This window comes from Syngnathus scovelli, chromosome 4 (genome assembly GCF_024217435.2).
Source record: "Syngnathus scovelli strain Florida chromosome 4, RoL_Ssco_1.2, whole genome shotgun sequence".
Classification (NCBI taxonomy): Eukaryota; Metazoa; Chordata; class Actinopteri; order Syngnathiformes; family Syngnathidae; genus Syngnathus; species Syngnathus scovelli.
Window position 1 is genome coordinate 8,609,229 of NC_090850.1, and position 14,264 is coordinate 8,623,492.

The 14,264-nt window shown below is 43.6% G+C and overlaps 1 protein-coding gene across 6 annotated transcripts; it reads right to left on the reverse strand.

Annotated features, from left to right (window-relative positions):
• Window positions 1–11: 11 nt before the first annotated feature.
• Window positions 12–12,644, reverse strand: bdnf (brain-derived neurotrophic factor). Of its 6 annotated transcripts, none has more exons than XM_049718632.2 (2): window positions 12,447–12,644; window positions 12–1,067 (listed from the first exon to the last, which is right to left on the reverse strand). In XM_049718632.2, the coding sequence occupies exons 1-2, from the start codon at window positions 12,591–12,593 to the stop codon at window positions 234–236; spliced, it is 981 nt and encodes a 326-aa protein (XP_049574589.1). In that variant the 5' UTR covers window positions 12,594–12,644; the 3' UTR covers window positions 12–233. The 6 variants fall into 6 exon arrangements, with proteins under 6 accessions (XP_049574589.1, XP_049574591.1, XP_049574594.1 ...); XM_049718634.2 differs by lacking the exon at window positions 12,447–12,644 and adding an exon at window positions 11,842–12,179; XM_049718637.2 differs by lacking the exon at window positions 12,447–12,644 and adding an exon at window positions 11,629–11,791.
• Between the last annotated feature and the right edge of the window lie 1,620 nt (window positions 12,645–14,264).

The window sequence follows — 14,264 nt, forward strand, 5'->3', positions numbered from 1 at the left end:
GTGGGAGCAAATGACTGATCAGATTTTTTTTAATCGTTTACAAGGTCATGAATATGTTCAATAAATAGACTGTTATATCACTTTTACTGTATAAACTTCATCTTTTTTTTACATGCAGTCCATAAAATTTTCATTTGACGGAATAATTTACCCTGTTATGTATATATACAAATAGATATTTTCTCTGTATTCTCTTTTTTAAACTCTTCAATAAAATCTATACATTTTATACATTATCTCCCTCTTTTAATGGTCAATGTGCATACACAGGAAGTGTCTATCCTTATAAACCGCCAGCCAATCTTCTTTTTGCTATCCATGGTGAGGGCTCGCACGTAGGACTGGGTTGTCCTGCATTGGGAGTTATAATGCCGCTTGTCTATTCCTCTGCAGCCGTCTTTCGTGTACCCCATGGGGTTGCATTTGGTCTCGTAAAAGTATTGCTTCAGTTGGCCGTTGGGGACGGGAACCTTTTCCATGACGGTAACCGTCTGCCCCGACATGTCTATCGCCGTCTTTTTATCCACCGCTGTCACCCACTGGCTAATACTGTCACAAACGCTGAGCTCTCCACGTCGCGAGGGGTCAGAGTGTCGCCGCACCCTCATGGACATATTAGCAGCATCCAGATAGTTTTTGTATTCCTCCAGAAGAAAGAGCAACGGCGGCTCCAAAGGCACTTGGTTGCTGATCATCACCCGCGAGTCGTACACATCGACATCCTTGCTTTCGGTGGCCGCGTCTGAAGCCAGACCCCCGCCTCCCTGGCTCCTATCTGCCCCCTGTCCCATCTGTGCCGCCTCTGCCTCCCCCTCCACCTCCAGCAGCTCCTCTATCACCTGCTCAAAGGTGTCTGCGAGCGAGGGCATCCCACGCTGGCCCGGCCCGCCACCACTCTGTGGAGTCCCCCGGCCTCTTGCGACCGTCGCGGCGGCGCCCAGGTAGCCTTCCGTCCGATGGCCCTGCATGCCTGGGGCGTCTCTCAGGGGCACAGCTCTCATGCAACTGAAGTATGAAATAACCATAGTAAGGAACAGGATGGTCATCACTCTTCTAACCTGGTGGAACTGGAGGGAGAAAGAAAGACAAAAGGGAAGGAAGGGGACACCCGGCGAGTTAGTGGACAGTTGGCTTGTCATTGTGAGTCATAATCAATTGAATTGAATATTCAAAGTCTCCCCAGAGACTAGCTTCATCAAATGTTTGCAATCACACTGAATCTTGCCAGTGGTTTCCTAACATGCGTAAACCAGGATCATCCGATTCATATGTGAGGCTTGGCATCAATTCACCTAAGATGCGCTTCACATCACAGAGCGCCAAGTGACTGTCGATAAATAAACCCTTTGTGTGTCGTATTTGTACTGCACCATATACTACAACTAACTCCCCGAGGCAATCGCAGGTGGAAGCAGCTCTTGTTTTAGCAAAAAGTAGCATGTTTAACACCTGTTGCTTTGTTCATTGGCTTGTTCCTTGACTGCACAAGTTTTGGAGATGTTACAACAAAGTTACAACTTTCTTTTGTCTTGTTTCAGCGACCACAAAGTAGCCCGACAAACAAAAATAAGGCGCTTTTGCTGGAGGAATTATTATTATTATTATTATAAGTGTTTGAACCATCTTCCTTATTACATCAAAACAAAATAAAAAAAAAATCCTCCAATGTGACACTCTGCATCCTATAATTTGTGTTGCTGAGATACAGAAATCCCAACCTTTTTCATTTGAGCGTGGCATCATTTATGAGTTTTGGCATCATCATAGAACACGCTGCTGAGTGCAAAGACTGCCACACAGCAGGATGAAGCTGGACAAATACAATTCAACTCTTGTCAGCAGTTGAACCTGTTTACACTTGATGGACACAATTATACGTTTTGCATCTGAACCGACACACGATGGCTGAATTTGAGGTGCTACGCACAAACACTGCGGACAGTTGTCATGTGTTGACATAAGAGAATACGTTTTTTGTTTGTTTTGCGTGTTTGATAAAGGGACATCCAATGCGGAAACACTGAAAACATGGGAATGATTTGTTTAGCAAGAAAATTCCGATCCTAAGTAGCAAGAACTTTGCAGCGAACAGGTGGATGACTCCATAACTCTCGAGGCTGAACCCAGCAGGATAACGAATGACTCAAAAAATGTGTCATCTTCGCTACCAGGGAAGGTGCCAATCTTTACACTGACATGATGATTAAACCCTGCTAGGTGTCACTCCAACACTGTGAACATGCAAATGATCTAAGTAGAAAGTCATCCTTACAGAAATGACTTGTCTTCAATGATGGACTTATTTAGAAGAAAAACAAAAGTGATCATGGCTGTGAGCGTCCCAACCTTTTACAGGAATATGTAGAGAACAAAGACACACACACACACACACACCCTCCCCTCTGAATGGACACAAGGACCTTTACCGTAAAGAAGGAGCAAGCCCCGCCCTTCAACGCATTTGTTTCCTTCTTAATTGGTGTCTGGGGCTGCAATTAAACAACACCGGTGACTGCCATAGAGATATCGGCTCTAAAAATAGATGTGCTGGGAGTCTCCCAGTCTATTCAGAATATCACATCCTTCTTCCTAATGAGCCACTCATTCCCCAAGCTCAGGGACGTGCGCGCGCCTCCACAAAGTGTGTGTGCTCCAAGGAGGATGCATAGGGAGGGGCTGGCTTGTAAGAAGATTGGGGGTATCTTTCCCTCTCGCCAATTAAACCACAATAAGGACAAAGAATGATGTAAAGTGCAAATCCATGCTAGTGAAATGTAATTACATGCTAAAGCACCTCACCGATTAACCCCTCATTGTTGTTTGGATTCCAATCAGGAGATGTACGCGGGCCTTCCCAGCACTGAAAAATCATGTTGCTTTACGGGACGGATGCCAGTCACGAGCTTTATGTGTAGGATGCATTTAGGCTGATATTATTATCAGCACTGCACACAAATGGTTCCACTTCCACATTAAGGAAATGAAGGGAGAGGGCTGATTACTGTTAGGCGTCAAACTTCATGCTGGAAATGGCGCAGACAAAGTGCTGCATCTTCCGTAACCGACCACAGGGGTAATATTGCAGCAGCAGGGGGTGGAGAGGGTGGCGGCGTCATTTCGCAGCATAACAACCACAGATGACGTCTCTTCCAGGTCTCCACAGGGGAGAGAATGGAGAGGAGGAGGTTGCTGGGGGTAATGCCACTCAACAGCGCGCAATTGCATGCAATTCCCTCAGGTACGCTCACACCGGGAACAACAAATGATTGTATTTATATCTCTGTGATTTCCTGTTTCCATCAGGGCGATCAATATGGCTCATGTTCTCAATCAACATCCTGTTAAAACGCAATAAAGCCAATGAATCATTTAATTGCTGTGGGACCGGCTGAGAATTATACAAGCGGCCAAGGAAGATGTTCCGCGCACTGCAGGATTTTCACAGTGCATAACAGCATGTGTTTGTGTGTTTAACACAATGGGCATGAAAACTCAAGTGAGGGGGGATCCAGATATTCCAGAGGATTTATTGCAATATCTAGACTTGATGCCAGGGTATTCATTTGTGTCCAATAATTAAGTCTTGACCATTGAGAGGCAGCATTTCCTTCCTTGCATTTATTCATCTATCCATCCAACCCATCCCTTCCGCCAGATAGATGACATGAAGCGGGGAGGGGGGGGGACACACACACAAAGGCCTCAATAAGCACTGCTCAAACATGCTTTTCATGCGCGGTGACACACCTCAAGCCACGAAGCGCATGGAACAATGCGAGCAGGTGAGCGTGTGGCCTTTTGGACGTCCACACGCACCAAATGACCACCTGTTCGCCTGCTTTGAGGGCACGGCCTGCAGGCTGCCATATGTAACTTAGTCTCGTGTTTATTCTTTGCGCCAGGTGGGGATTACAGCGCTAAATACCTCATATGACAGATGATGAAAAGTTTCTAAAGGACATGAAAGGGCTAGCATTCCTTGTGATTATTAACCATATACCTTTGCTAGACTTTATGGTATAATCTACCCCCCCATAGGAAAACTTCAATATGAGAGATAAACATCAGATTGGACTGTATGGCAACATTTGTTATCTGTCATGTCTTGCTTGTGTTTTGTACACTTTGTTCAATTTCTCAACAACCTTGCGAAGTGGAAGTGTTTACCAAGCAGCATGTTTGGTCACGTCCAACGTGCACAGAACTCAATGCCAAATGTTCAGCTATAACAACAGTGGGAAAACAAACATGCACACATGAAATTAGATTCAGGACAACCCTTGAGTTCTATAATATATGCAGTAAAAAACAAAAGAAAAGCAAATCAGGCTGTCATTGGTAACAGCTTACACATGTGGAACATTGCTGCTTGGAGATCTGTTTTAAATCCGAGCATATTTAGCAATACTGTATACTGCAAGAGCAGCAACAGGGGATCACACCTGGTCTCAGAACCAAGCCTTATCAACTGCCATTTTGAAGCCAACAAGAATTCAAACTGCTGCTGTCTGAGCTGTGCTGTCCAAAGCGGTCGCCTCCCTCCCACACATCATGCAGCATTGATTAGGAGAATTCACCTCTATCGAAACAAAATGCAGTCATATGCTAGTCGATGTCAAATCTGCTTAAAATTCGATTCAAAGTGTTCATTTGAACCCAAAAATCCCCCGATAACAAGGAGATTGCTGTACAAATTTTGAAATTGGGGCATTGCAGTTATACACGTTGCACACTAGATGGCGCCCGAGACCGTAGAATATTAGCAAGCTTTACCATCCTCTAGATAGATAGATAGATAGATAGATAGATAGATAGATAGATAGATAGATAGATAGATAGATAGATAGATAGATAGATAGATAGATAGATAGATAGATAGATAGATAGATAGATAGATAGATAGATAGATAGATCAGTAATTTGAAGACACCCAGTGCAAACACAACACCAAGAAGTGGACCAAAGTGGCCGCTCTCGGGTTTCTCATAAAGTCTTAATGAGTGAAGAATCCAAAGTTTGTTTTTGCCTCGGAACTTGTTAGTTTTAAACCCGTTTTACGTTGATGATTTTTCTAAAAACTTATAGGATGTTCCAATGCGATTGTTTTTACTAAATGCTGCCACTCAAGAAGAAAAACTAGCCCAATGCTCATCACTGTACAGTGGTGAAACAGGCGTCTTACTTTTGTGTTATAGTATTACACAAATGAGTCCTTGTTCTGCTTTGGAAACCCAATCAACATAATAAGTCCGTTTTTTATTAATGAACGGCGGGATAAGATTACACATACTCCCCCCTGGGGCCGCGGCGCTGCCTGTCCACAGGATAACGACACTTGATGGGGTTCTTTCAGACACACAGCACACAAACCTAGCACCAACTTTTGTCTTAACATTCAGCTCAATAACAGCAGCACCCATTATAGCTACAAAGAAGTTGGGAGAGAAACGTACCTTGTGCTGCCCAGTCGTAAAACAGACCATTCAACAGGACAGTGTCATCTGGGCTGTCCTGGGCAACTCCCTGAGTAATTTAGACTTTAGCGATACTTTCCTCTCTGTGTCCTCCTGACAAGCTTCAGGATATCTCTTCAAGTTTGGAGCAAATACATTAAATTATTGATGGTGGAAATTGCATGGATGAGGTCATGCACTCCCATGGCTGGACGGCTCCGGTGGAGATGTTGTGTGAAAGCCAAGTTGTTGCCTGCATGCCGCCGCAGCAGCAGCAGCTGAGGAAGAGGAGGAGGAGGAAGGAGGAGGAGGTTGAGGAGGAGGAGCAAACCAGTGGCGGGATGAAGACAAGACAAGAGAGCCGTGGAGCTTGCAATGGGGAGCCTGTGTGGAAGTCGAGCAACTTTACTACACGATGACGCTGCAACATGTGACCAGCGGCTGGCTGGCTGGCTCACTTGCTCGCCTCCGACTCCTGTTTAAACAGCCCGGAGGCGGAACTATTAGTGTGCCTTCACTGCGCATCTTGTCTTTTTTTTTTTTTTTTTTTTTTTTTTTTTGTTCGAGCGCATTCCGTATACACCACACCCACGCTATATATATATATATATATATATATATATATATATATATATATATATATATATATATATATATATATATATATATATATATATATATATATATCACGCACGCAAAGCCTCCTTGCTTCCGCGTTTGCCCACCAAACATGGTGGCATGTTTCTTGAGGGCTGTGCGTCAGCGTGCAAATCGTGACCCAACGCGGAGATGTGCAACAATAGCCTGAATTTATTCATAAGCAACACCACCCTTAGTCATATTTGCGTGGACATTCTATTTAAAAAAAAAAAAAAATCTATTTAAAAAAAGATATTGAATTAGAATTGTTGAACGTCAAAAGACATTGGAGGCTAACAAAAAGATTAACTTGGTGAAAGAACAGCGTTGCTTTTGCAAATAATAACGCCATCCTCGTAACAAACGGATGGATCAATGAACAAACATGTTTGCATTACAGCATTTTAACAAAGGCTTGCATTGGTTAACAATGAACTGAGCAGGTCAAGCCTTTGAGTGCATGTTGAACATGTTCAAACTGATGCTCCGCTTTAATGGGGAAACAGCGCCTCATTATCCATTGTGACTCGTCCAGAGCAAAGATTGAGTGATTTGTTTGCTCTATGACCAGCATAATTCTTCCCCGCATTGGCGTATGTGCTGGGAAGCTCCTATTTGGCATGCAGCAATATGGAAGTAGATGCTCACACCTGCCTAATGAGTCCGCCCGACCTCCAACACACACAGGGACATGCCAAGATAGATATAGCGCTCCTCAAAGGCCCACAGGTGAGGGCGAACCCTGGATGACAAAAAGCAGCAATCATCGAGGGTTTTGACTCCAGCGAGGACAAAAAAATGCTCAATGTTCCAAACAAGTAATTCATAAATAAATCACTTGCAGTCTCATGAGCAGAAAAAACAACAGTCTCTCTCTCTCTCTCTCTCTCTCTCTCTCTCTCTCTCTCTCTCTCTCTCTCTCTCTCATTTGTGCAAATGCAGCAAAACCGAATACAGTGTAGCAAGTGGTCTTTTGGCTTGCAAGCAGCGTCAGAGGCTTTAGGGAGTAGTTTTCTGAATGAATTCAAAATAATGTATGATAAATGGAAGCAACAAGGCGCTCAAAGCTCCAGAGATAACTTTGAGGCTTGTGTTAAAGCAACCTGGAGTCCTTCTGAAAACTAAGCCACTATTTCATCCGCACCGTGGTGTTCTATTTCTACAGGTTTAAGATTTCTCAGGGACAATGACTTCAAACTGTTTGAGGCGTATGGATGAACATCTTTTGTCTTTTGTTGAAGGGGGGGGGGCATGGCTCAGGTTTTAATCGAGCCATGTTGCAAACATGTAATTTGCATTTACACTTCTCTCTTGCTTAACGTCTTCCCTGTTTGTGCAGCACAGAAAAGAAACACATGTATAACATTTCTTACAGGTTCTGATGCCAAATGCAGACAAACTGTCACTGCTGATGCTTCATTCAGTCAGCAGCCTACCTGCTTGTGCAAGACAGGAACTGCGTAACATGGAAAAGGGGGAAATGACATTTGAGAAATTGTCATTTTCACTGGGGATAAAAGAAGGAGATGAGGACACTTGGATCAAAGTAGGAGTACATGCCTCCTGGAGCCGATCTGAGAAAACACTGTTTAAGCTTAGATGACGTCAAACAGCGAGGGCGGGTTGCGGACCACTTGGGATGCCTTTTAAACAGATACATTCGGTTTCTTCAATAGAATGAGACACTAGGATGGGGAGGCAATACAATATTTCCTGTGATGACAACATATTTATCATAATTATTAGCAAGATGAAACAGACATTTATACTATATATATAATTTGCAACTCTAAAGACAAGTTGTCCGTCTTTCTGTCTCTTACTCAGAAAAGAAAACAGTGATATGAAATTATAGTATGAAGTTGCGAGAATTCGGTGCTGCGGAGACCAGACTGTGATCGAGCAAACGCACACTGCATCGTGAATCCGCCTAGTTCCACGGTCACACGTTAGAACGGCAGCCTTTTATTTGCAGTTTTTTTTAAATATTAATTTATTAAACCCGTATCCGTGTTGAAAAAAAAAACACACAGAACGTCCGAACCCTTGCCTCTTGACGGAACTTGTTTAAACAAGCCTGTTAATTGGATGAAGGTGATGGTGATGAAGGTGATGACGGTGGTGACTATAAACGGCAGCGGTGGCGGGGCGATGGAGCCTTCGTTGCCATCATGATTAAGATGATTATTCCTTGCTCTAAATATATCGTGACGTCCGCCTGCTGTTGTGTGGAGATTTCCGCCATCTATAGCCCAAATATAATCGATAGCCCATTGCTTATTTATATACTGTGCACGAGAGCGCCGACAGTTTTTTATAATTAATGAATGAGAAATATACCGGAAAGGACGCAGTATGGAGTGAAAAGGGGGTCCTGTTGTCATTACAAATATTAAAAGATAAAAAACAACAACAACTTGATTTTAACAAACCCGTTCGAAGCATAGAAATTGATTGAAATAAGACAAAGGCCGAGATAAAAACACACAAGGCAGATGTAGGAATCAAAAGTAAAACGTTAAAATTACGCCTTTTCTAAAGCCAAGCGAATGATTTGATGTGAATTTTGACGCCCACCACAACTCTGCAGCGAGAGAGAGAGGGAGAGCGAGCGAGGAGATTCTCAGTAAAGATAACGCGTGCGTCCGCGTGTGCACGCAGACGCGCGCCCGCACACACACGCGCACAACCCCATTTATGGACTGATCCGCTGACGTACATTGCAGAAAAGTGCTATAAAAAAACCTTCATACATACAAAGTGTGTCGTGCCACCCCACAGACCCCTCCTAACCCGCCTCCGCTCATCCCTCCTCCTCCACCCATGCACGCCCACGCCCACACCATAATCCCACGTATCAGTCGGGAAAAAACATGTATATATTGCAACATGCATAGAAAGGCACGCATTTCGCTTGTCATTTTTCTGGATACAATTACATCGTAGACATACACAAAACAAACAATAATTAATTTTAAAAAAAATCCCTCGATGGGAAAAATAGGATTAAACCATACAGATTTGTTACTTAAAATAATAGTAAAATAACCTCACAGCTTCGTGTAATTATTTTAAGATTTTGCAAGAAACGTTTTCTTATTTATTCACCCGAAACGTGACTGGAGAGATGTGGCATTCATTAGCAACGTATTATGAACGTTCTAAATAATGTGAGGTTTTCTGCTCGTGCAAAATGAGCATTAACAAACGGAATATGATCGGCGCACGTTGCACACGCATATAAAACGAGCGTGGTCGCTTACACACAAGTTCCACCATTCAAACACAATCAAACAAACGTGAGGAATACATTCGTTTTCGGACTATTTATTGGATCACGTGCCGCGTGAAAGGTGACTGCTGATTAAAACAGAACTGACTGTGGGCGTTGGGGCTTTTCTCTCCTTGCTTTGCAATTGCTTCGTCTTGGATCTTAAATCTTTGACCGGAGGAGGAGGAGAGGGGGAAAAAAAGAGACAAGAGATGGAGAGTGGAACTGAGATGAAGATGGGGGGTGGAAATAGACAATATCCAAAGCTTTTCGAGCAATTTTTGTGAGAAAATTATGCACTTTCAAGTGACGATCCTATAAATCTGTCTCCATCAAGTGTCCAATCACAGTAATTCTTTATTTTTGAAGCGGGGGGTAATAATTAATCCACGCTACCGCGTCAGCACAAGTGCTCACGGAGACATGTTATCGCTCCATCACATCTGTCAGTGACGTACTGAGCCACGCCCATTAGAATAATTTCACACAAAAAACTAATTCTGCGGGCTATAAATTGAAAAGTTCTACGAAAGGACGTGATCACGATTGGTATATTTTTAGAGTGTTATTTCTGTGCAGCCCGTGGTTGTGGTGTACGCCGCCCCCCCACACAAAAAAAAAAAAGAAAAAAAAAACCGAGGGGGATAGTAGGGGGAGCAGGTGAAGCGAAAAGCACCTTATGAATGAAACCGTGGAGCGGGCGTAGTAAAAACACAAGTGATTTGATGGCGATGACGGGAGGGGTGGGGGTCCGGGGGAAGGAGGGGGTAAAGCGTAGGGCTATATTTGGACCGATAACAGAATCCACAGACATCAAGACAAAACATGAATGTAGCAGCACAAGCATATGGATAAAAAAAAACAACGTAGAATAATTAAAATAATAATAAAATAGGAGGATGCAAGATTTCTTTCTCCCCGTACGTGCTATCACGACTACATTGTACGCACATCCAAGGATCAGTCTACCGGTTATGGAGCAGGATGACTGGATCACTGCAGCGTCTTGGTCTCATACCGGGAGCATGATTAGGCATAACGCAACCATTACGCACATTGTGTTGCAGCAAGACAGCTTCGGAAACTCCAAAGATTCAAAGAAAGAGAAGCCCATTTTAAATCATTTAAAATGGACAAGTCTCGATAGAGACATTCCACGAGACTTACACGCGAGCCTTTATTCTTGCCTGATGCATTCAATTTCGTTACTAAAGAACAGGCATTTGATCAACTGGAGTTATTTTGGAGACTAACGCCGACAACGCAGGCGAGGATGCAAGCTGCATGCTGTGCTTAAAAAAAGCCCAAGTTAGAGAAAAGCCCGCAAAGACGACAGCAAAAAAAGAGTGATATGGAAAAAATGGATTGGGCTCTTACCTTTACAAGGGCTGACAACCACTATGTGCGTGGTTAGATCTCCGCGACCAACGCTTGCATGTCCCAAAGTTTAAACGCAGTGTGGGGGGGCTTAAAGGTACTGAAAATGTGCAGTGCAGAAAAAAATAAAAATAAACAAAAACAACAAAAAGGCAAAACAAAAACAGCAGACAGCCTAATGTTTCAACTTTGACAGTGCTCTACAAAAAAAGCACATGCGCTTTTCTTTCCCCCCTACTCCTCTCTCTCCCGTTTGAATTTCCCCCCTCTCTTTAAATCTGATGTAAAAGACAACCGTCTCCCTGAAAATAATCTTACCAAAAGTTGGAAAAACAATCCCAGGTTTGGCAAAGGGGGGAAGAGAGTTGGCGTCCACCGTGTGCGCGTTTAGTCCATGCACGGCTCCGGTGCCTCTGTCCAATGTGCTGAAAGCATCACACAGCCCGGGGAACTACTACAGTATGAGGGGGCCACAGAAATATCTGGATACTTTTGTTGAGTGCCCACTTAAAAAAAGAAAAGAAAAAAAAACTGCTGCTGCTGCTCTTGTCACGTGTATTTCCCCTCTCTGCCAAAACCAACCGCGTTAATATTTGATCACATGTCGGGTGGACATTTCCTTCCAGATAGCGGCTCCTATTAATGAAACCAAACCAGAAAAAACAAACAAACAAAAAAACGGTCCAGCCGCCCTGTTTAAATCCGCCTTAAAAAGATACTATACCCGATGAACCGGATCTCCAAGTGTCTCACTTAAGTGGCACATGTTGCTTTAAAAGAACATACATGCATGTATAATAAAGCCTCTCGCTGGCAGCAGGCACGACCCACCTGGAAGCCCCAGCATATACACGCACGCACCAGTCATGTATTCCATGGTTGCCTTACCTGCCTCGGCGTAGCCCTAAAACGCCACACAATCTTTTTTTTCCCCCACACAAGCTTTGTCAACACGAGCCTTCAACACACAACGCAGTCTCGCTATACAGGAGCGACTTTGTCAAGTAGAAGCCATCCAAGCCCGAGCGGCAATGCAGCCTTAAACACCAAACGCGACTATTTTATCCTTAGAATGTTGTGTTATTCCAAACGCTTACTTACCATTTCCCCCCCTACGCTGTCCTGGATAGAAGTGTCTTAATAGCCACTCACTCCAACAGATGCTGGTAGGTAATGTGTCTTGTTTGAAGTCATCATATGAGAAGTTCTGCTGTGCTCAGTAGATCGCCCACCACTTCGCTGACTTATGAATCTAATAACCCTTCGCAATAACGCCGTGCTTAAACTGTCTCAGGAAAAAAAAAATCAATCAAACAAACAAAAGCAAGCACCACCACAACAACAACAACCTTGGTGGCTTTACGGGGAAAGACAAATAATCAACAAGAGCGACTTGTCAGAGAGAAGCTTGCACAGACAGACGTAACACACTCGCCCGGACAACGCCATTATAGGGGCTCTTACGCGATTGAAATACGCTACGGCAAACAGGCAACTTTTATGACGGGGGCTAGTTCCTTACTGGGGGGCTTCTTGGCTGGCCGACAGCTGTCAAACGTAGTCGATCAGCGAACGAAAACGTACCCAATTTGTCGGACAAACGTTCTTGCTTATAGGCCTGTAATTCGCTTTCAGAATTAAAACCAGCATTCCATTCGTTGCTTCCCGCATAACTTGTTGCTTGTTCAGAGCCAAATGATACTTACGTTGCCTCTCACACAGATATGATCGAAATTCCCCCACAACCCCTGCAGAAGAGTTCTACTCTGAGAGTTTATCACCCCGGAACGATACTTTTGGATGAAGATTATGGGGAAGTTCAAAGACGAAATCTGTTTTGAGTAAAATTCCATCAGTTGCGGTGCCAACACCGAGCCATCTGATTGTTATGCAGTGACGAGGCGATGTGCTTGCAAGCCATGCCCCAAATGTACGAAGCAACATGAGTAATAGGTGAGATTCGCCTGAGCCGATGCCAGCAAACAAAACTTTCTTAAAGTGTCTGTGTCATTCGTTTGGTTTAAAATACTTTAAAAAAAACAAAAACAAATATCTGTGTGTGGGTTTTTTTTTTTTTGGGGGGGGGCGGGGGGGGGGGCATCCTCGTCGGAGGAAATCACACTGCATGGGTGGTGCACGGGGTTGTATACTGACTGGAACCTGTAGGCGTCTGGAAGAGACAATAGCGGCAATGTGACAACTCATTGCACACTTGTGTCACAAACACGAAAGCTGTGAATCAAACCAGGATGTCATTCCGAGCATAGCTGCCTAGGACAACAACCACACGAAACCAGGAAAGCGTCTTATTAAATCATCATGTGATGATTATCATAACCATGATAAGAAACTTATCTTTTTCAACATCACTATTCGATGACACGCTGACCAGGTACAATAAATAACACAGCACACACTTAAATTATAACAAGCAATAGACTTGACTAGAATACCTTCATTGTCATTGTACAACAGGTATGCAACAAATTTGTATAAATAATCAGAAAGTCACATGAATTATGATCAAGAAAGCAACCTCTTGTTCCCTTTTACTTCGGGCTACTCGGTAAGCTTGCACGTTTGAGACGAGCAACAAGTGCTGTAGCACACAGGCAGGCTCCTATGGCTGATTAAGTATATTTCTCATTTAAAGTTGATTTCTTACTAAAGTGTGCTAAAGGAAGATGCTGTAAGCACGTGGGCAACAGTTTTTTTTTTTTTTTTTTTAAAAGGGGAGTGACGTAAAGAGGGTGAGAGGTAACACATCAACTGGCTGGGGATGAACAATTAACCTTGTTGGCTGCACATGATTTAATGATAAAGATGTATGTGTCCCATCACCTCCAAGCGCTCCCACGCCACCGCTGCAACCATCAGCATCATCATCCTCCTCTCTGCTTCCTGACGTGGTAACTTGAATGGCTCCTACTTGTGATGTTGTTAACACTTCCTCTGCTCCCACAGCTCCTTGCAGACTCGCCGCCTGACTCATGCTCGTCCCTTTTCCCACTAGCCGAGCCTTTGCCACCTCTTCACCACCATATATCTTATGGCTTGGCCTGAGGTCACGGATTAAACACTCACGCACCCTGCCTAGTGTTGCGTTGCTCTGTGGTCAGCCGAGATGCTCACTCTTTCAACTTTGAAGTGCTCATGTGAAATACAATTTGCTGCTTATACTTGAAAACCAACAGGCAGCGCACTTATGAAGATGAATGTGCGCACTTTTGTGCTCTCTAAAGAAATATGTATTGTGGAGCAAATATTTAGCTCAAGTATTATCACTATTTAATAGCGGGCTCATTTTACCACTTCACCATTACTTAGGGATTTCGCTCCATTTCTAAAGCAGCAGACTCCCCTTAAAATGTGATCTCATTCTATTTAATCCAATTGTTAGTGAGATGTGCAAGCAACTGACAGCAATATGAGCTTGAAAAGAAATCTCAGCTCTGCCTTTTCTATAAATGATACCAAATAGATCTGCAGAAAGGTATCGTTATTGAAGCACCACGTTAACACGG

Excerpts from the sequence above, each read along its gene's own strand:
- bdnf (XM_049718632.2), bottom strand. The coding sequence starts at position 12,593 with ATGGAATTTTACTCAAAACAGATTTCGTCTTTGAACTTCCCCATAATC. Across the intron at positions 1,068-12,446 it reads ATATCTGTGTGAGAGGCAAC|TTCCACCAGGTTAGAAGAGT; the intron begins GTAAGTATCATT and ends TTCTCCCTCCAG.